The sequence below is a fragment of the Fundulus heteroclitus genome, chromosome 13, assembly GCF_011125445.2.
Source record: "Fundulus heteroclitus isolate FHET01 chromosome 13, MU-UCD_Fhet_4.1, whole genome shotgun sequence".
Taxonomy (NCBI): domain Eukaryota; kingdom Metazoa; phylum Chordata; class Actinopteri; order Cyprinodontiformes; family Fundulidae; genus Fundulus; species Fundulus heteroclitus.
The window spans coordinates 8539957-8563046 of NC_046373.1; the positions used below are offsets into that span (position 1 = coordinate 8539957).

At 41.6% G+C, this 23090-nt stretch overlaps 1 protein-coding gene across 1 annotated transcript; it reads right to left on the minus strand.

The window, feature by feature from the left end:
- Positions 1-14796: 14796 nt before the first annotated feature.
- snx10a (sorting nexin 10a) lies at positions 14797-19821 on the minus strand. The gene is made up of 7 exons (XM_012874236.3): positions 19546-19821; positions 17525-17571; positions 17259-17345; positions 17038-17138; positions 16863-16961; positions 16595-16786; positions 14797-15278 (listed from the first exon to the last, which is right to left on the minus strand). Exons 2-7 carry the CDS (start codon positions 17555-17557, stop codon positions 15188-15190), a joined length of 603 nt encoding a protein of 200 aa, XP_012729690.2. The 5' UTR covers positions 17558-17571; positions 19546-19821; the 3' UTR covers positions 14797-15187.
- Positions 19822-23090: the final 3269 nt, after the last annotated feature.

Below are 23090 nucleotides of genomic sequence, written 5' to 3' on the forward strand. Positions count from 1 at the left end.
ATGCACCTGAACGGACAATGCGTAAATTCAGCTGTTTTGACCATGAAAATGTCATAAAGTCATACAGAAAACTAATTAATAGAGTAGTTAAGTGGAAAAAAAATATTTTTAGCTCATGATTGTTGATATTTTACTTATCATGATGACGGTTGAGGCACTTCACCTGCCTCCTCTGACTGTATGTCACTGAGTGAGTCGGACCCAGATAAAAGAAACCAAGACAGGAAAAGTTCCTAATCCTAAAGTCTGAATAAAATGCAAGGGTCAAACAGGAGAATCCTCAGCAGTTCGTTTGACACAGCAGACATAAAGGTAGGCACATGAATAAGTGCTGAGTTTTCATGACTCGACAGTAAGGAGAGGTTGGAAATATCTCCGACTCTCAGCATGAGGACAAAATAGGCAGTTTATCAAAGCGTCCACCAAAACCACAGAGTTCTGCGTTAGCACCTAAAAGACGTGGAGCGGGTCTCACACCTGAAATGTTTTTTTTTCTATGGAAGGGAGAAAAATAGTTAACGATTTCGGCAGATTTGTTCACTTAATAACACTACATGGATGGCTGGGCTATGATGGCTACTGACCAAAAGACACGCAGAGATCGCAGATGTGAAAGACTGTTGCTGCGGAGATTATCAGCTGACCAATTCACATTTATTTGGGATGCTGGAAAACGACGGTGTCAGAACACAACAATGGCCACAGTTGTATAATTTAATTGGCTAAGTTTACGATAGCTTTGATGAGTTGATGGGAGAGGTTGTATAATACCTGCTGTAAGCAAACTTTTATTAGCTCTTTATGTTTTGTTCATAATTTCCTGGCTGTTAGTTGTTGACATTAATGTAGTTTTGTTTCAAGACATGCGCCATAACTTCTGTAGAGCTTGAAAATTATCAATGATATTTTTCATTGCAATACCCCTCGAGGCTATGGTGATGTACCATTAATAAATAAAAGCAGCACGGGGAAGTGCTGACAGGTTAATTTACCTGTGTTTATTTTCTAATGTAAAAGCTGCTTGTAGATATCTGGGAGCAGAAAGTAAGCTGTGCTGGAGTGGAGGTTCCTCTAAGAACTACCCTAGATAAAGATTTTTTTTTCTAGTCCAGAAAAAAAAAAAATGTTTTTTGAAGGCAAATCTGCTTTTAAAAGTGGATACATGTTTCTTTAAATCATGAAGCTGTTCTAAATGGCAGGGATATTTCTAAATAAAGCCGATCCCCGCTACATCTTTGCCATGCTGCCATGTTTGTGCGGAGATTTTATGTAGATAAATTGGCATTTCCCCTGCCGCCGCATTTAGTGGATACACTAGTTACCCTCCATTCTAATTTGACTCATGCTGTTTTTATTTGCACTGTGGCTAAATACACACAGGCGCGCGGGCCACGTGTGCTCTGTTTTTCCAAAGCTTACAGAGGCATGCAGTACGCATGCTTTTGTTGTTGAGACATTACAAATGACCCCATTAAAGTTGATGACAAAAGTAATTAGCATATAATTAGAAAATGAGTGCTTTTTATTATTGTTATAATTAACCTCCACTGATGTTACAACTGACCCTCGTTGAGAAGCAAATTATAGTAATGTAAAAAAAAAAAAAAAAAGTGCTTCAGAAAATATTTCAGTTTTACTCTGTTTTAGTGCAGGATGCCCAAAGTTAAAGGGGTCTAACATAGTTTGGGGGCAATGCAAAACTGACTCACTGCTATGATTTAATCTGAAATTTGGCAGCTGGGAGCTTTCCTAAAAGGCATCACCTTTCTCCGTCTAAATATGCCATGTTTCAGGTCACTTAGCATTACCAAAATTGTTTCTATTTCCTGAATACAAGAAAAGAAAGAGAGAGGACATTTTTAGAGATATTCTTGTACCTTCTCAGAAGTTTACCTAGACTAAAGTTTGCTCTGCACTTTGATGGCAGCTTCCTAACATTTGAATTACGTGGAGGTACACCTTGGATGTACTACCACCTTAAACACTCTGATGCCTTCTGTGGCATCATGCGTCATGAGAAAATATCAGGCAAGAAACTCTACATGTCAAGTTTCATCCTTGGGGATCAGATCAAATGCCCCGAGGTGCCAGAATGATCTGTTCAAGCACTTAAACGCACAACTGGAATATCCAGCCGTCACACTTCCCAGTAAGGAGGCACATTTTGGGTACTAGAGAAGAATGTGTGTTGTTGCAAAATACCACACAGTACCACTTTATTTCTAAAGCACTTAAAGGGGCCTAGTCACATACTATAACTCCATGACTTTCTACACCAGTTGCTCACTCATAGGCTTTCATACAAAGGCTTTCCGATTAAATTGTCACGCCCTGTTGTCTTATTGTGTTTTATTTCTGTTTTACACTTTGTTTTTCCTCTATTGGTTAGTAAACAAATTGCTTTTTTGTCTATTTACCATAACAAGACCACGTAACCGGAAGTAAGACACACTGCATGCGCAGGCAATGAAGCCCACAGAGACATATACAGCGTTATAACGACATTATAAGGAACAAATATAATCATATAATTTTCCCTGTTGCCATCAGACTGTTGAACTGCCGAAACTGCTGAAGCCATAAAATGGACTATGGACACTGAAATTTACTGTAATTTACTGCAATCTACCGTGATTTTCCAAGCTGTATGCAAACGAAATTTCATTCTGTGCGCACTCTGTGCATACAGAACGACAAATAAAGTTGTCTAAGTTGTCTAAGTCATAAGTATATGTTCATTCTTACCTGTTAAAGGTAATTCCGGTAGATCTGGTTTGTACCGTGAATTAGTTGCTAAACTTCTAAGCAGCACATGAATGAGGCATCTTATCCGAATCGCTTCCCCATGCCTCAAACAATATGGTGGCGACGTAGACATGCGATTCACTGCTCAATACGGTGTCTATGTACATATGTCTGTGTTGGAGCCAAGCGAGTTAGCAACATCCAGTGGAGGCGTGAAAACAATGGGTAAGTAACCTTAACCTTTAGATCGGGTAGTTCTTAAACCACATTGAGCTGTCACTTTCCTGCAAAGCATTGCAGGACGGTCTACTGGCTCCTACAGAAGCTGCGTCAATTGTCGCCATTTTGGTTTCTGATGGTTCCGCGGTACTTCTGGCCAGCAGATGGCACAACAATGTTCATGTATAGTGATCGTGCCCAGTGCAAAGTTCTTCTCAGCCTCATAGAGGACTACAACATTATCAGGATGAATGCTTGGTGCCTTTTTGTTTTTTCAAAGAGTTTGAAAGTTTTTTTATGGTCAAAATATGTAAGTAGGTCCCTTTAAAAAATATATAGCAGCTAACCAAAGTGCTGTAGAAACAAACTTTATTCACATCATCCCCAGAACTAAAGCAAAAAAAAAAAAAAAAAAGGCAGCTGACAAACATTATTATCCACAGTGAAACAAGCCCTGTACCAAAAAGCCAATCAGAGAGGAAGAAGCCTTTCATCCTAAAGCAAAGTGGGGGTAGCGAGATCAGATGAGTTTTAGTATAGCTAATGTATGCCTTTAATTGTGGAAAATGTTAAAACATTTTCTTGAATTTTTACAACTTTTCAATGTGCAATCAATCAAGTTATACATAATATTGCAAGAATAAAGTCACACAATTGTTGGCACAATTGTTTCCAAAGTCATAATACTACTAATAATTTGATGCTGTTGTGCGAAAAAGATTTATTATTTTCTTATTTGTAAACCCAATACCAAAATATAACTTTAAAGAATGCTCAATGTTCCTTATTTTAACACAAAGGGGAAAGACTGTGCTTTGTTGTAAGAGTTCTCATAAAATTGTGCTGTTATTTCGAGGGTTGCAGGCTTAAAAGTTTGGGAACCTCTGTCCTGAAGGAATATCAAAAATAAAAATAAAAAACAGACATGTGCTGTGGTCGGATGAAACTAATATTGATATATTTGGCTATAATCAACATTGTTACATTATAGTCAAATGCCTTTATGATGGGTCATGTACAATAGGTGGAAGCTTATAAGCCTGAGAACACCGTCCCAACTGTAAGGTATACTGGTGGCAGCACCATGTTGTGTGGCTGTTTTACTACAGAAGGATGACCTACTTCACAAAACCACCAGGAACGAATATTTTGTGGAAATATTAAAAGCAACATCTCAAGAGATCGGTGAGGAAGTCAAAGCTTGGACACAAATTGGTTAAAAGAAAACAAAAATATGTTTTTCTTATGATTTTAGCGTCACCATGACAAAGCCATGATCTCAGTCCCGCACAAATGTGGTGGACAGAGCTGAAAAGCTGTGTGTGAACAAGGTGACCAGCTAAGCTGACTCAGTTAAAGCCGTAAAAAAAGGGGGCAACAGTACAACAAACTGTTATGAGACGCTTGAGAAACAGTGACAAAAACGTTCAACTTAACATAAAATAGTAATTAAAAGGTGTGTGAACTTCTGAACTCAAAGAAACTCAAAGTTCTAGCATTTAGCAAATGGAAAAAAAAAATTCTGACAAATCTAAAACAAGAAAAGTTTAGTTTTATTTAAAGTTAAACAGTCTAATAAAAATGTGATGTTTTTTTTTTTTCTTTCTTGTGCGGTGTATGTAAACTTCTGGGTTAAATTGCATGGAAAATGGAAATCTTGGTTTGGACTTGCTCAGAAATTGTGCCCCAGTGTGGCTTGGTTTAATTTGTGCCAACGCCCCTGCTAAAAGCCTTTTTTTCCTATTAAGAGCATGGATTTAGGCAAATGAGTCATTAAGGGAGAAAAATGGATCTGCAGAGACCAAAAAGGATGTTTTGCCTAAGTGGAAATGTAGATGAGGGCAAAATAAGTGGCTGTGTTTTTTAGAAAGAATGTGTGTGTACATGTGTGTGTGTGTGTGTGTGTGTGTACGCGTGTGTGTTTGCTGTCTCTTGTGATGGATGAACGACAGTCGGCGTGGCAGCTCATCTCCTCTCAGGCGGCTGGATGACAGAGAGAGATGTTACAGCGTACAGACAGTACAACTGCCACACAGCCAGGCAAGCAGGTTTCTCTCTCTCACACACACACACACACACACACACACACACACACACACACGCTCAAAGCATGCACCTGTATGCAGCATCGAGACACCCCAGCCCCACCTCCTCTTCCCAGGCTTTCTGGCTCTCCCCTTGCCCCCCATCTCACAACCCTGCCACCTCTGTCTACCTGTCTCTCGTCCCCCCCACCCCATCTCGACTCAGCCCGTGTTCCCTGTAAGTGAGCTGTCTCTTTGTGGGCGGCGGCCTCCTCATCTCGTTCGACGCCTCAGAGCCGAGCCTGTCAAAGGATTCCTCCCACCACCACCACCCCGCTTTCTTTCGCCTCCTCCCAATATTTCCCATCCCAATCAATAGGAGGGCCATGAATATTTCACACACCTTAGGCGGAAAGGGGGAGGGAGCGCAGGGGGGGGGGGGGGGGGGGGGTCCTGGTACCTGGGGTTTGAGTGTGTTTGTGTGCGTGTGCGTGTGTGTGTGTGTGTGTGTGTGTGTGGTGTGGTGTGGGGGGGGGGGGGTGGGGGGGTGAAGAATGGATGGATGGGGAATGGAATGGAGGGGATTATCGCTGTCAGGGCGCCAGTGTGGTGGAGAGATGGCGCTCCTCTTCCTGAGTCCGACAGGGCCAATAACTCATTAGAAGGAGAGAAATGTAGAGGTTAGGATGTGACAGGAGGTGAGGGAGATGTGAGGAGAGCTCCCCTCGTCTATTCCTACTTTCTGCCTCTCTTTTGCCTTCCTTTTCTTTTCCCTATCCTCCTCATATCTCTTTTTTAATAACAAACCACCCCTTGCGCGCACACACCGATGCGCCCCCCCCCCCCCACCCCCCACACACCTATATCCCCTCTTTCCCTCAGCAGCTCCCTCTAACCCTCTCCTCCTCCACCTCCTCCTCTCCTCCCTCCTTCCATCTGTCTTTCTTGCTGCAGTGCCCATGCTGCCAGCCAGTATAAATCACATCTCCGGGCTTGGCTGCAATGGGCCTGAAAATAAAAAGGCATAAAAGTGTCTGGATGAGCTACGGGCTGGTGGGGGGGGAGAATTCCTTTATGATGGGTCTAAATCCTCCTCCCACACTGCTCCTTGCAAACACACAGAGACACACAAACACACACAAATTGCTTGTGGACACACGCACAGTGTGGCGTCCCCCCCCCCCCCTCGCCATTTCAAACAGTAGTAGTGTGGATGGTCCTCTCTTCCCCCCGCGGACACCTGTACAATCCTCCTAGCACATATCTCCTCTCAGCCACATATCATATTAAAGCTCTTTGTTGGCTGTGATCAGAATTGAGACGTCTCCTGGCTGTGTTGGGGGGGGTCGGGTGGGGGGGGGGGGGGGTTGATAGCCTGACTAAAACTGTACAACTGGTTCCCTCATCTGTACTATTGTTGCTGTGCAAACCGGGGGAAAAAATGTAGGGCTTAAGATAAAGTATTCACACCCCCTTAACTTTGTCACCTCTTGTCATGTAACATGTGATCAGAATCAGAAAGCTGAGTCCAACAGGACATGCAGCATCTGTCAAGGCTTGCCACGGTCTTGGTCTGGACTTTGACCGGGCCGTTCAAACAGCGTTTTACAAAATCTGCTCCATCCATCTTCCCATCAACTCTTCCTAATTACTCTGCCCATGCTAAATAAAAGCGTCCCCCACTGCAGGGTATTGCCACCACTATATTTCACCATGGGGGTGCTGTGTTCAGGGTGATGTGCTTAGCTAGTTTTCTGGGTATGGCATACGGGCCAATATGACAAGGACACCTCCCTCCATATATTTTCCATGCACCCCCCCCCCCCCCACATGCATTGTAGCAAACTTTAAACAGGACTTTTTATGGTTTTCTTTCAATTAATACTTTCATTTTGCCACTTTTCCTCAAAGGTCAGATAAATGGAGTGTCCGGCTAATGGTTTTCCTGACAACAGATTTCCCCCTCCTTACCTATGGCTCTCCAAAGCTCCTCCTGACCCAGTTTCCCTGATGCTTTCCTAGCCTCACTGCAAAAACGGATCTAAAAATAAGTAAAATGTTCTTAAAATGAGTGCATTTGTCCTTGATTTGAGCAGGTAAATAAGATTATCTGCCAATGGAATGAGTATTTTGATCCCTAAAATAAGACAATTAGACATACTGCACTTGAAATAAGATGATGGAGATGAAATGTTCCTATTTTAAGTGCAAAATTCTTATTCCATTGGCAAATCATCTTATTTCCATTTTTGCAGTGCTGGCCTGACTGGTGGGTGGCTGTGTCACGTTTTCCCATTTTGTTTGATACACTGAACAGTGATGAGTGAGGAGTTCACAAAAAAAAAAAAAAAAAAAAAAAAAAACTACTTTAAACTTCTTAACAACAGTGTCTCTGACCAGTGAGGCTGTTAGTTCACTAATGTTGTATAACAAGCCTCTTAGACCTACGCAGAGCGGCTGCATTCATACTCAGATTACGTTACACACACGTTGCCTCTGCTTATTGGTTAGGTGACGACTCAAGCCAGCTGTTTGGCCTGGTCTTTATTTGGGCATGTCAGAAAAAAGGTAGCTGAAGTGCTTTTCAGGTTTTATCTGTAAAAATAAAAAACCTTGTGTTCCACTTAATAGGTATGCACTACTTGATGCTGATCCATCTCGTACAATTCCAGAAGAAGATAACAAAGCACAATGTAACAAAACATGAAAAGGTACAAGGTGTACGAACGCTTTCGCAAAAGGAACCACACAGCATGATGGGAATATCACTTGCAACATTGTGCCACTTCATTACAAATTGGGTTGACGTTCATAAGTAGCATGGAAAAAGAATAGCCTATGAAGAAGACATTGTTACCCCCTAATAGATTTATCGTGGGGGTGAAGATCAAACTAGGAACATCAGTCTTCGTGTGAGCCCTCACCAAGGACTTAAAAGCTTTCTTTACTGTCTAAGATGGATTTTTACAAAGGCCTTAACCCCGGATCGTAGCACAAAGGAGAGCCACTTCTGTGTGCATAATGGCAATTGTGGGCAATTTATGATCACTCTAGCCCCCATCCATGTATCGTTCTGAGTAAATAAACCAATAAAAAATGATTGAGGCGGCTCACGACATATTGAAATGAGCCACACACTGGCAGAGATGCATTGTTAAAGTTGTTCCAAACGATTATGGCCAACGTAGATGGAGGTGAGGGAGAGCGCCGCGCATGGGGAAACTCCATCACCTGCTAAAATTAACCTATAGCTCCGAGTTCTACTTTAATCTACGTCCTGAGGCGCACTTTGTCAATTCTATTAGATCACGCTGGGCTGGAGGAGCGCGCACACACACGCGTGCGCATCCACGGGGGCGATGATGATAATGGTGAGCGCCTCTCCAGGTGGGGGCCCATTCGGTCACGGCGGGGAGCCATCTCGGGCCTAATTAAGCGAGCTCCGGCGTTCTGACTGTATTGATCAGAAAAAAAAAAAAGCTGAAACAAACGAGAAACGCTTATCAAGCTGGAAAAGAAGAGCCTGTGTGTGGGTTCTCCGCAGGAGCGAGCGAGAGTGATGGCGGACGGCTGAAAGGTTGTGAGATATCGGTGGTTGTAAAAAAAATAAAATAAAAAAAGTGCAGTTCTGAGGTTTTGAGTTATTAATTACAGCCGTCCTCGCCTCAGCCTCTTCTTTAACGGCCATTAGAAATACAGCCGCACAAATTATCACTCACATAAGCAGGCTTCAGGATATAGACGGAAAATATATACACAAGGAGAGCGACGCGCGCACACACACTTGTGCAATAATTAGCTGAGCCGTACCGACACCGAGCTTACAAACCCTGCTCTGATGAGCAAGCTCCCGTCGACCTTGGAACTCTCTGGAAAGACAATGCAAGGGGAGCCACGCTGCGCAAGGGAGGGAGGAGGCCGGGGAGGTGGTGTTGGTGGGAGTTGATAAGATGGAAGGGAAGGGAGGGAGACAATAGATGAGAGGAGGAAGGGATGGAGAGGAAAAAGCAGGGGGTGGGGTGGGGGGGACGTAGAGTGTAAGAGGAGCCGTTCGGTGTTGGGCAGGAGGGCAGCGCTCCCTCCCCTCCTCTCCATCTCGGCTCATCTCGAATGCAAATGTGGTTTTCTATACGGTTCCTTTGTGTCGCTTCTAACTGCTCCAGAGAGAAGCAATTACAACTGCTCCATTCACTCAGAGAGAGAAAGACATGCATGGCTAGAGAGGGGTAATTAATAAAGAGATGGAGGTGGTGTGGGGGGGTGGGGCGGGGGGGAGCAGAAGAGGCCGATCACGTACCTGTGGAGGATCTTCAAGTAGGGTTGAGAGGAGGATATTGATTTTAACGCAAGCTTCGCCTCTGACTCAGGCGGCGACGATAAAGCCGGGCCCCGGCTCATAATTGCTGTGTGAGGAGTCAGAGGTGAGAGGTCACTAGGATCACACCCAGAGTTTTATATGGAAAATGTGTAATACAACATAAAGTGGAAGCCCCAAGTAAATATATATCACATCCATCTCCTAATCATAGAGCCTCGGAGCTGAAGCTGCAGAATTTATTGAATCAAAAGATCCCGACGTGAGATCACCCTCCACTCTGAACAAACCGGTGGCTGTATCTGACTGCCGTCACAGTGGCCAGGCACAGCCACAAGGTATGGAGAGAGCTTTTTTTTTTTTTATGGCAGTCATTTGGGCCGCTAATATGTCATCTCCATTAGCCGACTTTTAACACTCTGGGATAGATGGCCCGCTGACATTTATCTGTGCACGGATCATATTTTAGCTGCTAAACGGTCAGTGATGTGAGGAGTGAGTGCAAAACCTTGGCATGTGTATGTTTTAGGCATGCAGCGGCGGGGGGGTTTGGGGAGGGAAGTGCATTGACTTTTAATGATAGATGTGCAATTACAGTCTTAGATGGAGTTATCCAAAAGACAATAGAAGACCCGAGGTTTGACCCCAGAAAATACAGACAGCTGCATAGCGCGTACACAAGGGCTGCCTCTCTTGGATTTGAACTTTACTCTGCAGAACTGATTTTTTTTCAGGTTCCTGTAGAACCATATCCTTGCCTGCAATTGGAATTCTGGTGTTATTTGTGCATTACCAATATATGTCCAGGTGCTTTGTAGTTATCTTTATATTCTGCTTGGGTCATAGTTTTTAATCTGTTGAGTTGTTTCTATTCTCTGTTCCATTTTTTGAACAATTAAATCACAGTAGGCCTGTTTGCTGCAGAACTGGTGAACAAGGTCACGGACTTCCAGCTTACCGATTTCGTAAATCCCCCATTTTTAATTCTTGCAGCGATTTTGTAGTCAGCACTGAAGGACGTCAAAGGTAGAAGTGGATAGGTCAAAATGTTCGGTTGTTAACCCACACAATTCACAATACAATCCCGGAGCATGCTACAAAAATGGCCGAACTGGTGCTGCAACCTGGAGGGGGGCGGGTTGTGAAAGGCCTCATTTGGCTTTAAAGAGACGACACCAAAACGAGTTGCTCTCAGACGTACCTCAGAACAGGGGTAAAGGGGGGAACGTGGGGTAAATTAATGAGGAACTCAGACCAAAGCCTTGCAGTTCCACTTTATATGGACCGCAATATATTTAGTCTATAAATCCCTGAATGGCCTAGCACCTAAATACATCACAGACTTGTTATCAGTGTATCAACCCTCCAGACCACTAAGGTCTTCTGACTCCAGCCTACTCTGCATACCTAGAACCAGAACCAAACACAGAGAAGCAGCATTTAGTTCCTATGCTCCACTTATCTGGAACAAACTTCCAGAAAACTGTAAAAGTGCTGAAAGCCTGAGTTCTTTTAAATCAAGATTAAAAACACATTTGTTTAGGACTGCCTTTGACTATTCTACTTAAACTGTTTTACTGTTTTTAATGTTTCTACATTCTATTCCTGCTTGCTTTTATTCTGTTTTATTTTCCTATATTTTAATCACGTAAAGCACTTTGCATTGTCTCTGTACTGAATTGTGCTACATAAATAAATTTCCCTTGCCTTGCAACTGAATGCTTTTAATCTCCGATTGGTTGGTCGGTGCCCTGTGATAACTCCTTTCCTGGAAACACTGGCTTCCAGTGAGTTTAGGTCATCCAGTGAGTGAACCCATCGCCCTTTCAGATTTAAGTTGTTTTGGTTTTCATCAACCCCTACATTACGTTCGTCTATTTATTTTAAAATGTTACTGTAAGATGTTTTGTTTTTACTTCCATACACCTTGGATGTGCATCAGCATCGTTTTCTTCAATCATTTCTAACTTGGTGTCATGAAAGACCCAAAGTGGAAACCTCCAGACATCCCGGGCCCAGTGCCACGTTCAGGGTGGCCTTAGGCAAACAGAACAGTCGTGTCCAAAACCCAACCTTCGCTGAAGGGCATGTTCACACCTACCACGTTCTCTGAAACTTTGTACACAGTTGAAAAGGGTCAATTGATGGACATGAAGAAGTGAAACTTATTTAATAAATCACTCCCTGAAAAGAGAGAATTAATCCTTCAGGTTGTTTTATAAACCACAAGGGGCTTAATGAAGCTTTCGTTAGCTACGCATAAAACAGGACCAGAGAAGGCTGCAAGCTCTGGACCAGGGCTCTGCTTTCTCAACTGTTCAACATCTGAGGGATTGGGGGCCAGGGTCTGCAGCATCAGCAGGAAAAAAACAACGACTCCCAACTACAGAAGAATACAGGTAATTAACTTACGGCCCATGGGGAGATAATGAGAACAGAGGGAATAAGTAAGAGAGGTAGAAAATAGGTGTGGAAGTGAGTGCAGGGGCAGGGTGAGAGCCACGCAGGCTAATTGCTCATATGGATTTTACCATTGTTGGCTTTTGTACGGTCGAGGAGGTGAATCCATTCCCCTGCGGTGGCATCAGGTGAAAGACTAAATGAGCTAATAATTTACACTCATAAACTTAAAACCAATATTGATGGTCACTCGCGTATATTGAAAAGCATTAGGAAGATTCTGGCCATAAAGAAGCTGTAAATATGATATACCCTCCTGTCATTTAACTCCTCGCGTACATCGTCACCTTTCCCCCTCCTGCGCACAGAAGTACCTGCCATTAAAAAGCCGCAAATGTGTTCCGTACAGGGCTCTTGGTCACCTGTCCAAAAAGCACTGAAGTTGACTAATGTGATAGAAAATTAACAATTAGAAATATCACACGGGCCCGGAGCCATCGCAAACGCGGACCGTTCACAAGCCAGTGGACACCCTAATTGCTTTCAAATACAATTGGGTTTGGGCTTTGTTTGGTGTTTTTTGGAGGTATGAAGCGCATCAATGCACACTGGAAATTGAGTTATAAATTACCAAGCTGAAATAGACATGTACCGTGAATACTCAATATCCAAATGCTGGTTACCCCCCTCCTTCAACACTGCAGAAGTGCACACACACACACACACACACCAGATGTAAACCTTCACAGTCGCATTTCATTTCAGCACGAAAATTGACCCTCTCTGAAAGCAAACCCTGTGTGTCATAACTGTATGCTCGTCATGGGGGTGTACACTGATAAGGTCAGCCTTAACAGCAAACAGATTGAGAGCTCCAAACACAAACCAGTGGGACTAGGAGGAAAATGACAACAGGATGAGAGGAAAGAAAATGTTCACTCATGCACGGCTTTCACAACTGTCAGCGTTGCGCGTACGTAGGCATCCATGTTTGCAGCGTGGGGGAGAAAAGGAAAAAAAAAAAAAAAAAAAAAAAACAGCTCGGCGGCTGGCGTGTGAAGTCGCTGACAGCTTCATTATGGCCAGTGCGCACTGGGAGATGGCATGATCCAGGGGAAAGAAGAACAGAGACAGGACAGGCCAGGTTTAATGGTGGGCCGTCTTCAAGTCGGTCCATTGGTTGGTTGGTTGGTGGGGGCAACGGCTGTCTCCTGTAATTTTACAAAGGGTGTCCAGCACTGTTGCATCCTGGGACCTGCTGAAGCTCACAAGGACTGAAATTTATTCAAGGCATTTTTAAACCATCTCATCCGCCTTATATAAATTGCAGCCCTTAAATGTCTCCATGCTAATAAAACAAAGGCTAGATATTAATGGACAAATTTGTGAAAAAAAAAACATGTTTTAAGTGAATGCACCCCTGGTACAATATGTGGAAAAGGTTTTCCAAAAACATTTCAGCATCACTACAGGAGATGTTGGAGAAACTGGAGGGAACCCTTTGCGCTGCCCTTGTACTGAAATGAGCCATATTAAACTTTGCCCTAATCCCATGTTTTTGAAAAATTACAAATGCCTCAAGTATTACTAACAAGCATGATCACTAGTGTTGCGCCGATGCCATTTTTTGGCCCTAATACCTGGCTGTGCGGTATTGACAGATACCATCTGTTTGAAATTGATGTGTGTGTGTGTGTGTATATATGAAGAGCTGCATACTACTTAGGGTAGTAGAACTTTTAATTACCTACCTGGAATGGGTGACAATAGTTGAATAAACTTTTGGCTCTCAAAGGCCAAAATAGTGCAACATTTGTGAAATTATAACATGTATAATAGTGCAACAGTAAAATTACATTAATAATTGAATAATCTTTTAAACCCCGAGTTTTGGCTCTCAAATACCAAAATAGTGCAACTTTCATGAACTTCTATAACATGTATAATACTAGTCAGGAGAGAGAAGGCTGCGTTCAAGTGACAAACATAATGGTATTGGTGCCCTATTTGTTGGTACTCGCCGATACCATTTTAGTGCAGGATCGGGGCCCCGTCCGATACTGGTATCGGTGCAACACTAATGATCACCTTAATAAAATGCAACATGTATTCTTTGGTTCAGTTTTCAGGAACTTCAAATAGTCACTGGGGTATGAATAAAGCAGTTGCTCCCAAAAGGTCCGTACATGAATCCATATCCTATAACTCCAACAGCAGCAAAGAGTGGCATCTTGGGATCACCAAGCCTTAGACATGCACAACGTCTGAAATGTTATTTCAGACTGTACAATGCTTGGTGCTTGTATGCTCTAACTGGAAGAGTATTTTATTTCATGTCCCAAATATGCTTATTCTGAACGGCAATTTTAAACCTTCACCACCTTTCATACATTCTATAGAGGCAGAGTTGTTAAAGCTACCTGTAGTTTCAGTTTCCCTTTTCAAAAGAGGCAACATGGAAACCTAAGTGCTCTTAAGATACCAGTACATTTGAAATAAAAGCTAGTGGACTGAGAGAAATCTTAAGATGGGTAGTCGTTTTAAGATGGAAAATATCAGAAACATGGCCAAAAAGCAAGTTCATAAAAAAATTAGCCTTCTGTGGCCACATCAGTCCCCAGGGCAGAACCCTATAGCGAACGGGGCTGAAGCTGAAAGAGGGCACAAGGCCTCTAGATGATTCAAAGAGCTCATTCTGCATGCTCCCACTTTGTGTCCAATTAAAGGTCAGTTTCTCTTTAGTAATTAATGTTTTGAGAAGCTTTTAACATCATCAGGGTTGTCAATAAATGTGACCTTAGTGTAAATATAGTACAGCCATAAATGCCTTGTTTGACTTCCACTGCAAGTATTTCATAAATGTCAATCAAGTAAATGAGTACCGCATTATATTCATTTTCCTCAGACTAATCCAAGCAAGCAGACTTTAATGCTCTACAGTACATGCCGTTCTCATTTCTGACCAGCTCACTGCTTCAGCTTAAGATGCTGTCTACACTCCCTCTACTGGAGTGTTGGCACAATGCAAAAACATATCACTGAAGTCCTGTCAAACCTCTAAATTTGGCTAGAAAGCAAAAGATGAAAAACCTGCTTATTTAAAAAAGACAATTTATTTATCCTTTAACCAATCAAAAACATGGTCCATTAAAAACAATTCAAAACTTGCTAGTGTAAACAGCAATATGCATGTGAAATATTTAAGAGTTCTCCATTACATACACTTTTTTAAAATATATACTCCAAACTCCTCGCACAAACACATAACTTAAATGACCAAGGTCACACTAGAAATACAAATCAGGTAAATAGGATGACCTAAGCAGGATATTGACAATAAAATTTTGGACCTTTCAGGTCAAGAATACCAAGACCTCAAAGGAACATCACAAACAAGTATTTACATTGATTTATATTCAGAGGACAGGTGCCATAGTTTGCAATACAAATGTTCAGTAAATGTGCTAATGAAATGGAAACTTCATTACAGATCCACTTCAGACAAGTGCAGGAAGGGCACAGTACTGTCGCGAGTCTTTGTGTCGATGCTTGATCCCAGGCCTGAAGATGCAGAGCTGCACAAAGAGAAAAGATCTTAATTGCACAGCTTATTTTTTTTTTTTTTTTAAGTACAGTTTTTGTCAAGAAAGTGAAATGCTTTGAACCTTTAGATTGTGATGTTACAACTAGCACTTCAGTCCCCGTTATCTAACAGTCCTAAATAAAATCCAGTACAACCAGATTCTTGCAGCAGTCACAAAATTAGTAAAGCTACAGTTTAAACTGGGCTTTTCCATGAAGGCCTCAAGTTTGTTAGAAAATGAACAAAAGGTCATCAAGACCGAGTTATAAAAGAAGGTTGTGGAGCTGTTTAAAGAAGAGCACAATATGGCAAGACTTAAAACCCATAGCATATTTCAACTTTCACTCCTATGTCTGCTGGACTGATTCATTGGTCTTTGCACAGAAGCATTGAACACACATCCATTCAATTATTGCAACAGTAAATTCTTTTGATCAGTCACAAGCCTTTGTGGCCAATTTCCTTCCCGTCTCTTCATCCATGTTTCATGAACACTCATATCCATGGTTGCTTTACAGAGATTACCAGGCTGAGTAGAGTCACTTAAGCCCAGTCTTAAATGGTATGGTTAGGGAAGATGTGAACCTGTTTCACAGTACTGGGGTCTGGTCAGAGGAAGTCAAAATTTGACTTTTTGGAAAACGTGCAAGATGTGGCTGAAAAGTAGCCAACCTTAAAGGCAATCCTAAAGTACATCATTATGGTAATGCCAGCATCATAATGTACAGATTTTCACCCCCTCCAGCAGGCACAGATGCTGGACAGATGTGAAAAATTTGATGGTGCTAGCACATGGGACAAACTTTGGGGGAGGGTGGGGGACCTGTTTGACCCTACAAAAGACTTTACTGGCTGGAACTGTCACCTTTTAGCAGGACAACCCAAAATCTACAATAGAGTGGCTAAGAGCAAAGTACATTCATGCATTTATAATATACAAGCCCAGACCAAAACTCAATTGTTAATGTGGAAGGACTTTAAAAACATTTACAAATTCATATTTGTACTTGAATTTGTAAAGTAGACTGGATGAAAAGTTTAGTCTAAGTATGCAAAGCTGTTTAGGACATACCCAAAAGAACCGACTATCACTGCAACAAAAAGGTAGTTCCATAAGGGCTTGACTGAGAAGATCTGAATAAAATGCAATCTACATGTCTGATTTGTTTAAAACAATAAAAAAAAAAATCATTGTTTCCACAGTTAAGTCTTTTTCTGTGGGTCCGTCAGAAATCCAAACAGTAAGCTAAACTCTGATGAGTGAAAAAGTTCAAGAAACACTACTTTAAGGACACTAAAATAACTCACCTTTCACAGTCTGAATCACAGGACGTTTTGTCCTCTGAATTATAATATCCACTTTTAGACAGTTGAATAGCCTCAGCAACCGTGTACCTGGTCTTTCCAAGAGCACACCTTTCAATCCTTGGTATACTGAGGTCTGACTGGAGGAAGAGATGGAGCCGACTGTCTGATAACAAGAACGGATTCTGAAGAACACTGGAGAAGAAAGCAATTCAAATAGCTGTTCAGTTGATGTCAAAACCAATAAAAGCACCTTCACAAATCAACCAACCTTTCTAAAAACTCCTGCAGACCCTTCATTCTCTTGGATACTTGCTCTTTGTTCTTCAGACTAAAAAAAGGGTTCCAGGGTGGCAACTTTGGCAATTCTCTAAAACATTGGAGGAAAATGATTTTACATAAATGTAGTCAATACAAAAATGGAAGATTCTAGGCTTTAAACATACATGATCAGAGCATTCCGCTCTAGGCAGTGACGTAGCCAAACAAAGTCACTGTAACGCCGCCTCACACAAGAAGTCTTCTTTCGAAAACACATGCTGTTAGTCTGCAAGACAAATGTTCGTTCACTTATCTGAGCAAACAGGCTTATTGACAAAAAAAAAAAGCACACCCCCCCTCCCCCAAAAAATAAATAAAAACAAGATTAGTATCCAAGAACACTTGCATGTAAACAGATCTCGTAGTCGACATGAGTGTGCCAAAGGTCATCTTGGTGGAGTCTTGGATCTTGAACACAAATGCTTACAAATTCCTGGAAGAGTCAGTGGCAGAGATTAATCAGCCAACTTCAAATGACGTCAATGTTGTGTAAAGCTAAAATAAGGTTCTCTTTTCTGGCCCTTAATATTCAGAACTCAAACCCAGTCCCATGTCAGGAACAAAATATGAAACCAAATTATAAAGTGGTAACTGGTGCATTTGTATACTTACAGTCTTTGAGAGATTATCCAGAATACTGTTCATAACTGGAACAAGTTCTGTACAGAGTAAGTGTAAAAAAATAATAAATGTTATTTTGCACAAAAAAAGAAACTAGCTAACATTTAATTTTTTTATATGACCAAAAGCAGAAATATCCCAAAAACTAAATTTTTCCAGTTAAGTTTTGTTCCATTTTCCTGGATTTTTTTTCATATAACACTTTCAAGGGATAGGGCAGAATTCTTTAAGTGAGGTTATTATCTTATAAACAGTTAATAGCCATAATACAGCTATGATACATTATACCTGCAGTAAATCATGTTCTCTGCACCTTCATTTACAACTCCAGATTAATTGATTTGAGAGGCTAAAGCTACCTGCTAGCTTTAGAAGGCGTACCCAAAGTGGTCTTCTGTCATGTTAAACAACTCCAATGTCACAAGATTATTAGAGTATTATTGTTTGCCGTTTTAAATTGTCACTTTTCCATTGCATGGTTATTCACAAAGGTAAGGGGCAGGTAGGAGGTGCGCCACTAAACCTTTCGTCGAAACAGAGCGAAGCATAGAAAGGATGTTTTTTCCCCCCAGCCGATAACTGAATCAAATCACTTATACATTTTTTAATTCAATATCTAGCAGTTACTCAAAAAAGGTATTTTACATAGTTGGTCCTTTTTAAAAGAAACTCAATTTGAAGAGGCGGGTTGCACAACTGCTCCCATCACATGGCCAGGCCTCCACAACTTGTCGACACGCGTTCCCGCCTCGAGCGGAGTCGATCAATGGGACCAAACATCGACAGGCCGTGTCCGATCTGTCCGAGCGCTTTGCAAGTCGTCACATGGAATCACCTTCCTGTGGGACAGCGTGACCATGTACTCATGTCAATGAGTTTATGGCCAGTTCATGGCAAAATTCTTCAGGTCAAAGAGCAGCCCCATTTTTTTGTGTCAGTCGATTGTTTTACTGTCTATTCAAATGGGGGGGGGGGGGGGTCACACGCTGGCTTCACAGAATGCAGCCTACATCCCTTTGCCTTGGTCGCTATCAAACGTAATAGCTTTCATTTACAAAATAAATGCCAAGACGGCAGTTTAAACTGGAATTACCTGATGGAGAAGCAACAAGAAGCCATGTTTTTTTCTTTAATTGGCTTTAATCGGGGAGCATTACATCACCCATTGTGGTTATTGAGTTAATAGCAGCATGGTACAACTAATTAAATACCCTGCAGAACATTGTTTAGCTCTGATTTGCTGTAGTCAAAGAAAAACTGGACGTCTCAAAAACAGAACGTCAGATCTCAAACAGTCCAGGGAAAGCCTGATTGACAGCCATTTCCCCTCCAAATCCATGGTTTTCTAACTTGAGGTCCAGCATTATGTCACTAGTGTTACTCGGAGATATTTTGGCATCAACCGACTGCAGGGTACATTTAAAGTAGTTTTACCGTGGTAAACTAAGCTGTGAGGTAGTCCTGACAATATGATGCAGACAGAACAACAATCTTGTTTTCAAGCAAAAACTCTTCTTCAGAGACATTTAGTGGTGTAGAACAACTTTAGGTCCCCTACGCAAACAGAAAAGAATGACTGAACCAGGAACAGGTGCTGGAAGCCAGAACTTGGATCTTGAAAAAAAATGGCGTCTCATGTAACCAGTGGAATAATTGCTTTGCTCGTTTAACCAGGCTACCAGAGTTAGCAATACAAGCCTGCAACTACGCGTTTCTCAGCCATTTGGGGTAAACATTCAGAAACAGAGGTTGTATTCTTCTGGGATTGGCGGCTTAATCCCAATCAGACCTAGTTTTAATTGGAAACGCAGGACGAGCTGGGAGTGGAGGTAACCTGAACAGAAGGAATAGAATGAACTGAAATATTTAACAGGAATATGACATTGAATTGAATAAATACACAAGTCAAAGACTGACAACATCAATTGTTCATTCTTCAAGCTGTCAGTAGGCTACTCCAGGGTTTAAAAACCTAAATTGCACACACACACATCACAATAAACAAGTCCTACCTTTGTTCTCTTCAATTTCAGAGACGTAATCCGATGTTGGTGAACAACCGAGACCGGCTCAGGGCTCTGGCTTGAAGCTCTGCCCCGCCTGGACTCAAACTCGGCTGAGAAGCACCAGCAGCTCGGTGGGACCTCCTTCAGTGGGGCCCGCGGGGCCAACAAGATATGCGTCAAAAACAGCAACGGTACGCGCCCCTTTTCTGCCGCTTTTTATTTTCCATAAACTGGGCGTGTAAGGGGAGAATAGCGAAACACCTCTGTTTGATGGGAGAGAATCACTTGTAGCTGCGCAGCGCACCTGTTTTGTCCCGCAATCAGCCCAAGTGCTTTCAGCTGGTGGGAGGAGGAAGTACCGGTGGGCTGGACGTCGAGCCGAAACCGGGTTGAGCTGAAATTTAACACGCATTTATTCGTTGTTTTACGCTGCGATATCGCGCATATGTTTTTTTCTTTTAACTTGATTAAAACTCGACAGCAGCAAAAAAAAAAAAAATACATTTTAAACAAAGCCTTCCTGACAAATGAAAAGTATAAGCCTACACTATGCCAAAGATAGTCGCTCACCTCACCTGCCATATGAACTTAAGGGACAACAACCCATTCTTGATTCATATAGGGTTCAGTACGGTGGTCCTTTTCAGCTACAACTGCTTCAGCACTTCTAGGAAGGCTGTCCTGGAGTGTTTATGGGAATTATTTTTGACAATTCTTCCTGAGGCGCATTTCTGAGGTCAGACACTGATGTTGGACATGGCTGGCTCTCAATCTCCGCTGTAACTCAACCTATAGGTGCTTGGTTGGTTTGAGTTCAGGCCAGTCAAGAAACCACTGAGTCAGCCCATATCTCAGTGTTAGAGGAAGGGAGCCCCAAAAAACGCTGTGTCCTTTGGTTTTCAATTTAGTATGGGCAGGCCCGTATTAAGACAATGTGGTGCACTATACCCCCCCCCCCCCCCCCCCCCCACCCGTGCTGTCCTCCGGTCAAAAACATCAGACATAATCAAGGGGATTTCTGTAATGTAATTTACTATTTACTAACTTACACAACTACATGTAGGCATATGAGCAGTGAGCAATATTCAAATATCTAATTTTAAAATGTTGAAATAAAAAAAAAATTTCATTTATTTATCATTTATTATTATTGTGACATCAGTGTTCACAAAACGAATAATGCATGGTCTTTCAACAATTTCAACTAAATAATATAACAATTTATGAAAAATATATTTTTAAAGCATGTGTCATGTGGTGCCACCCCTACCCCCCCCCACCCCCCCCCCCCCCCCCCCCCCCCCCCCCTCTATCCAATTGAAACACTTTTCAGTCCAGTTTGATCCTAGTCATCTATTAATGTAGTCAGGTTTGGTTCCTTATTCATTAGTAAATTATCAGTTAAAAAATACATAAATGAAATAAAAAATAAACAGTCTTCTTACTGAGGAAACCCCAGCCGGTTGCAAAGTATCAATAACTTGCAGCAATCCCTCAGAGACAACAAAAAGGAAAACCTCCCTTTGACAGGAAGGAGCCTTCAGCAGAATCAGGACCAAAGTGTGAACGGCCATCTGCCACAACTATATAGTGGTTGCATTAAAAAGGTGAATATACACAGAAAACAAAGGAGCACTGATCCAGGAGTACTTTCTATGTAAAAAAAAAAAAAAAAAAAAAAAAAAACATTGAGAGTCAGCAGCAGTAGTACCTCCTTTAGTACCTGCCTTTGTGTAGAACAGAATCACAGCTGAACATATAGGCTGTGAGCTAGGCAAAGCCACAGAGAACAGAGTTAAAAGTTCCTAAAAACACTCAAATTATAACATAAATAAATTGTAAAATCAATAACGGCCCAGATGAAAAAAATTTAAACTAAATAAATATCTAGTACTTGTGTGAAAACCAGAGCAGCTGTACTCTGTACCTTCTAAAGACCTGATAAACTCTGAGTAACCTCAGTTAGAAAGAATTACAGAGAACTAACCTGAAATAGAGGAAATCATACATATGGATCTCAGGTGAAAGGATTGGTGCAGTGTTTGTAATATGAAATAAAAAAAAAGTCCACCTGCTTTAGGCGGCGTTTAAATGGTTTGGTCGAAAAACCACCTCAAGATACAGAGTATTGTGGTGATACTGCTGTGAATCCTGCTGTCACTCAGAGACATTGAAATCATAACGTACTGATAACAATCACTTCAGTTTTGGCTGCATGAAGGGGCAGGGAGTTTTTTTACATTTCCAGAAAACAACCATGTTAGTCAAATATGTCATACCTACATTGAAGCGCTAACGACATAAAGTAGCTAAGCTGACATGTCCTTTCTTCCCCCATTAAAATGGTATTTATGAAACTGAACACGTTCTCATTGTTACATGCGTCAGACGTTTTTCCTCACTCACTTGCAAATTTGTTCGTTTATAATCTTCATAAATTTTTTGGTTTTATATAAGATGTACTTTATTGATCTCACAGTGGAGAAATTCACTTGTCACACCGGCTCAATAATCAAATGGAGGTGCCAAAAGGAGGAATAGGTGCATGAGGTATATACAGTATATATAATATAAATTATTAAGCCATTATAGTTGAGGCAACCACCAAAATAAGTTGATTACTGTGATAGATGTGTAAATAAAAAAACTGGAGTTGAGCCCATTTCTGAGCATACTTCTTGTTTTTATGTTGATTGAAATCTCTAGAACTTTTATTTGGGGTTCATTGCTTCCCATTTACTAAAGTTTGAGGCGCATTTCTACAAGCCACTCTTAAAAATGGGAAAGACAAGAGAACATGTCATTGAAGGCAGATGTGTCAGTATTCAGGAGGCAGAAAAAAAGGCTACAAGAACGTTTTATTCACCCAAACCTGTCCAGTTCTAGTCATACTTTCAAAAGTTCAAAAGAAATTGTGACAATCAAGGCTGGACGAGGGCCCAAATTTAACTTCCATGAGCATTTAAATAGCTGCTCTATCAGATAAATTGAACTGAAACACTTTTACATACTACAGCAGGACATACTTGTATATTTCAAAGTTGAAATTAATCCACCTTCCCCAAGAAGTCCTCAAGAGTCCAATCCTGCCACGTCCCGACTCCAGACCAGAATTTAACTAGTGAGCCTTGATCTTACACAAATGAGCCAGTAGCTGCAGTGAGCCTGCTAACTTGCATAGTCTATTTATTTCAAGCAGAATTTCAGACTGAGGTTATAAGAGGGTCTTGAGGTGAATTCAAAAAGTTTTCACACAAGGGGTACAGATGGTTCAATGGTATAGTAGAAAATGTTTATTTTCCATCATACCATGATAGTATAATGGAATTAGTCCCAAATCAGTGCCCCATATCTGCAATACATTGACCATAACTAAAGAAATATACACAACAGGCCAATCTGTAAAAAAACATCTTTTGTCATTGAACTGCTTTAATTCTCCGTGTCATAGATTCAACAAGTTATCAGAAATGTTTCTGAGACTTTGGTCTGCTCTGAAATAACAGCTTCAGGCAGTCGCTCCGGAGTTGATGGGGTGCGCGTCGCGGTGA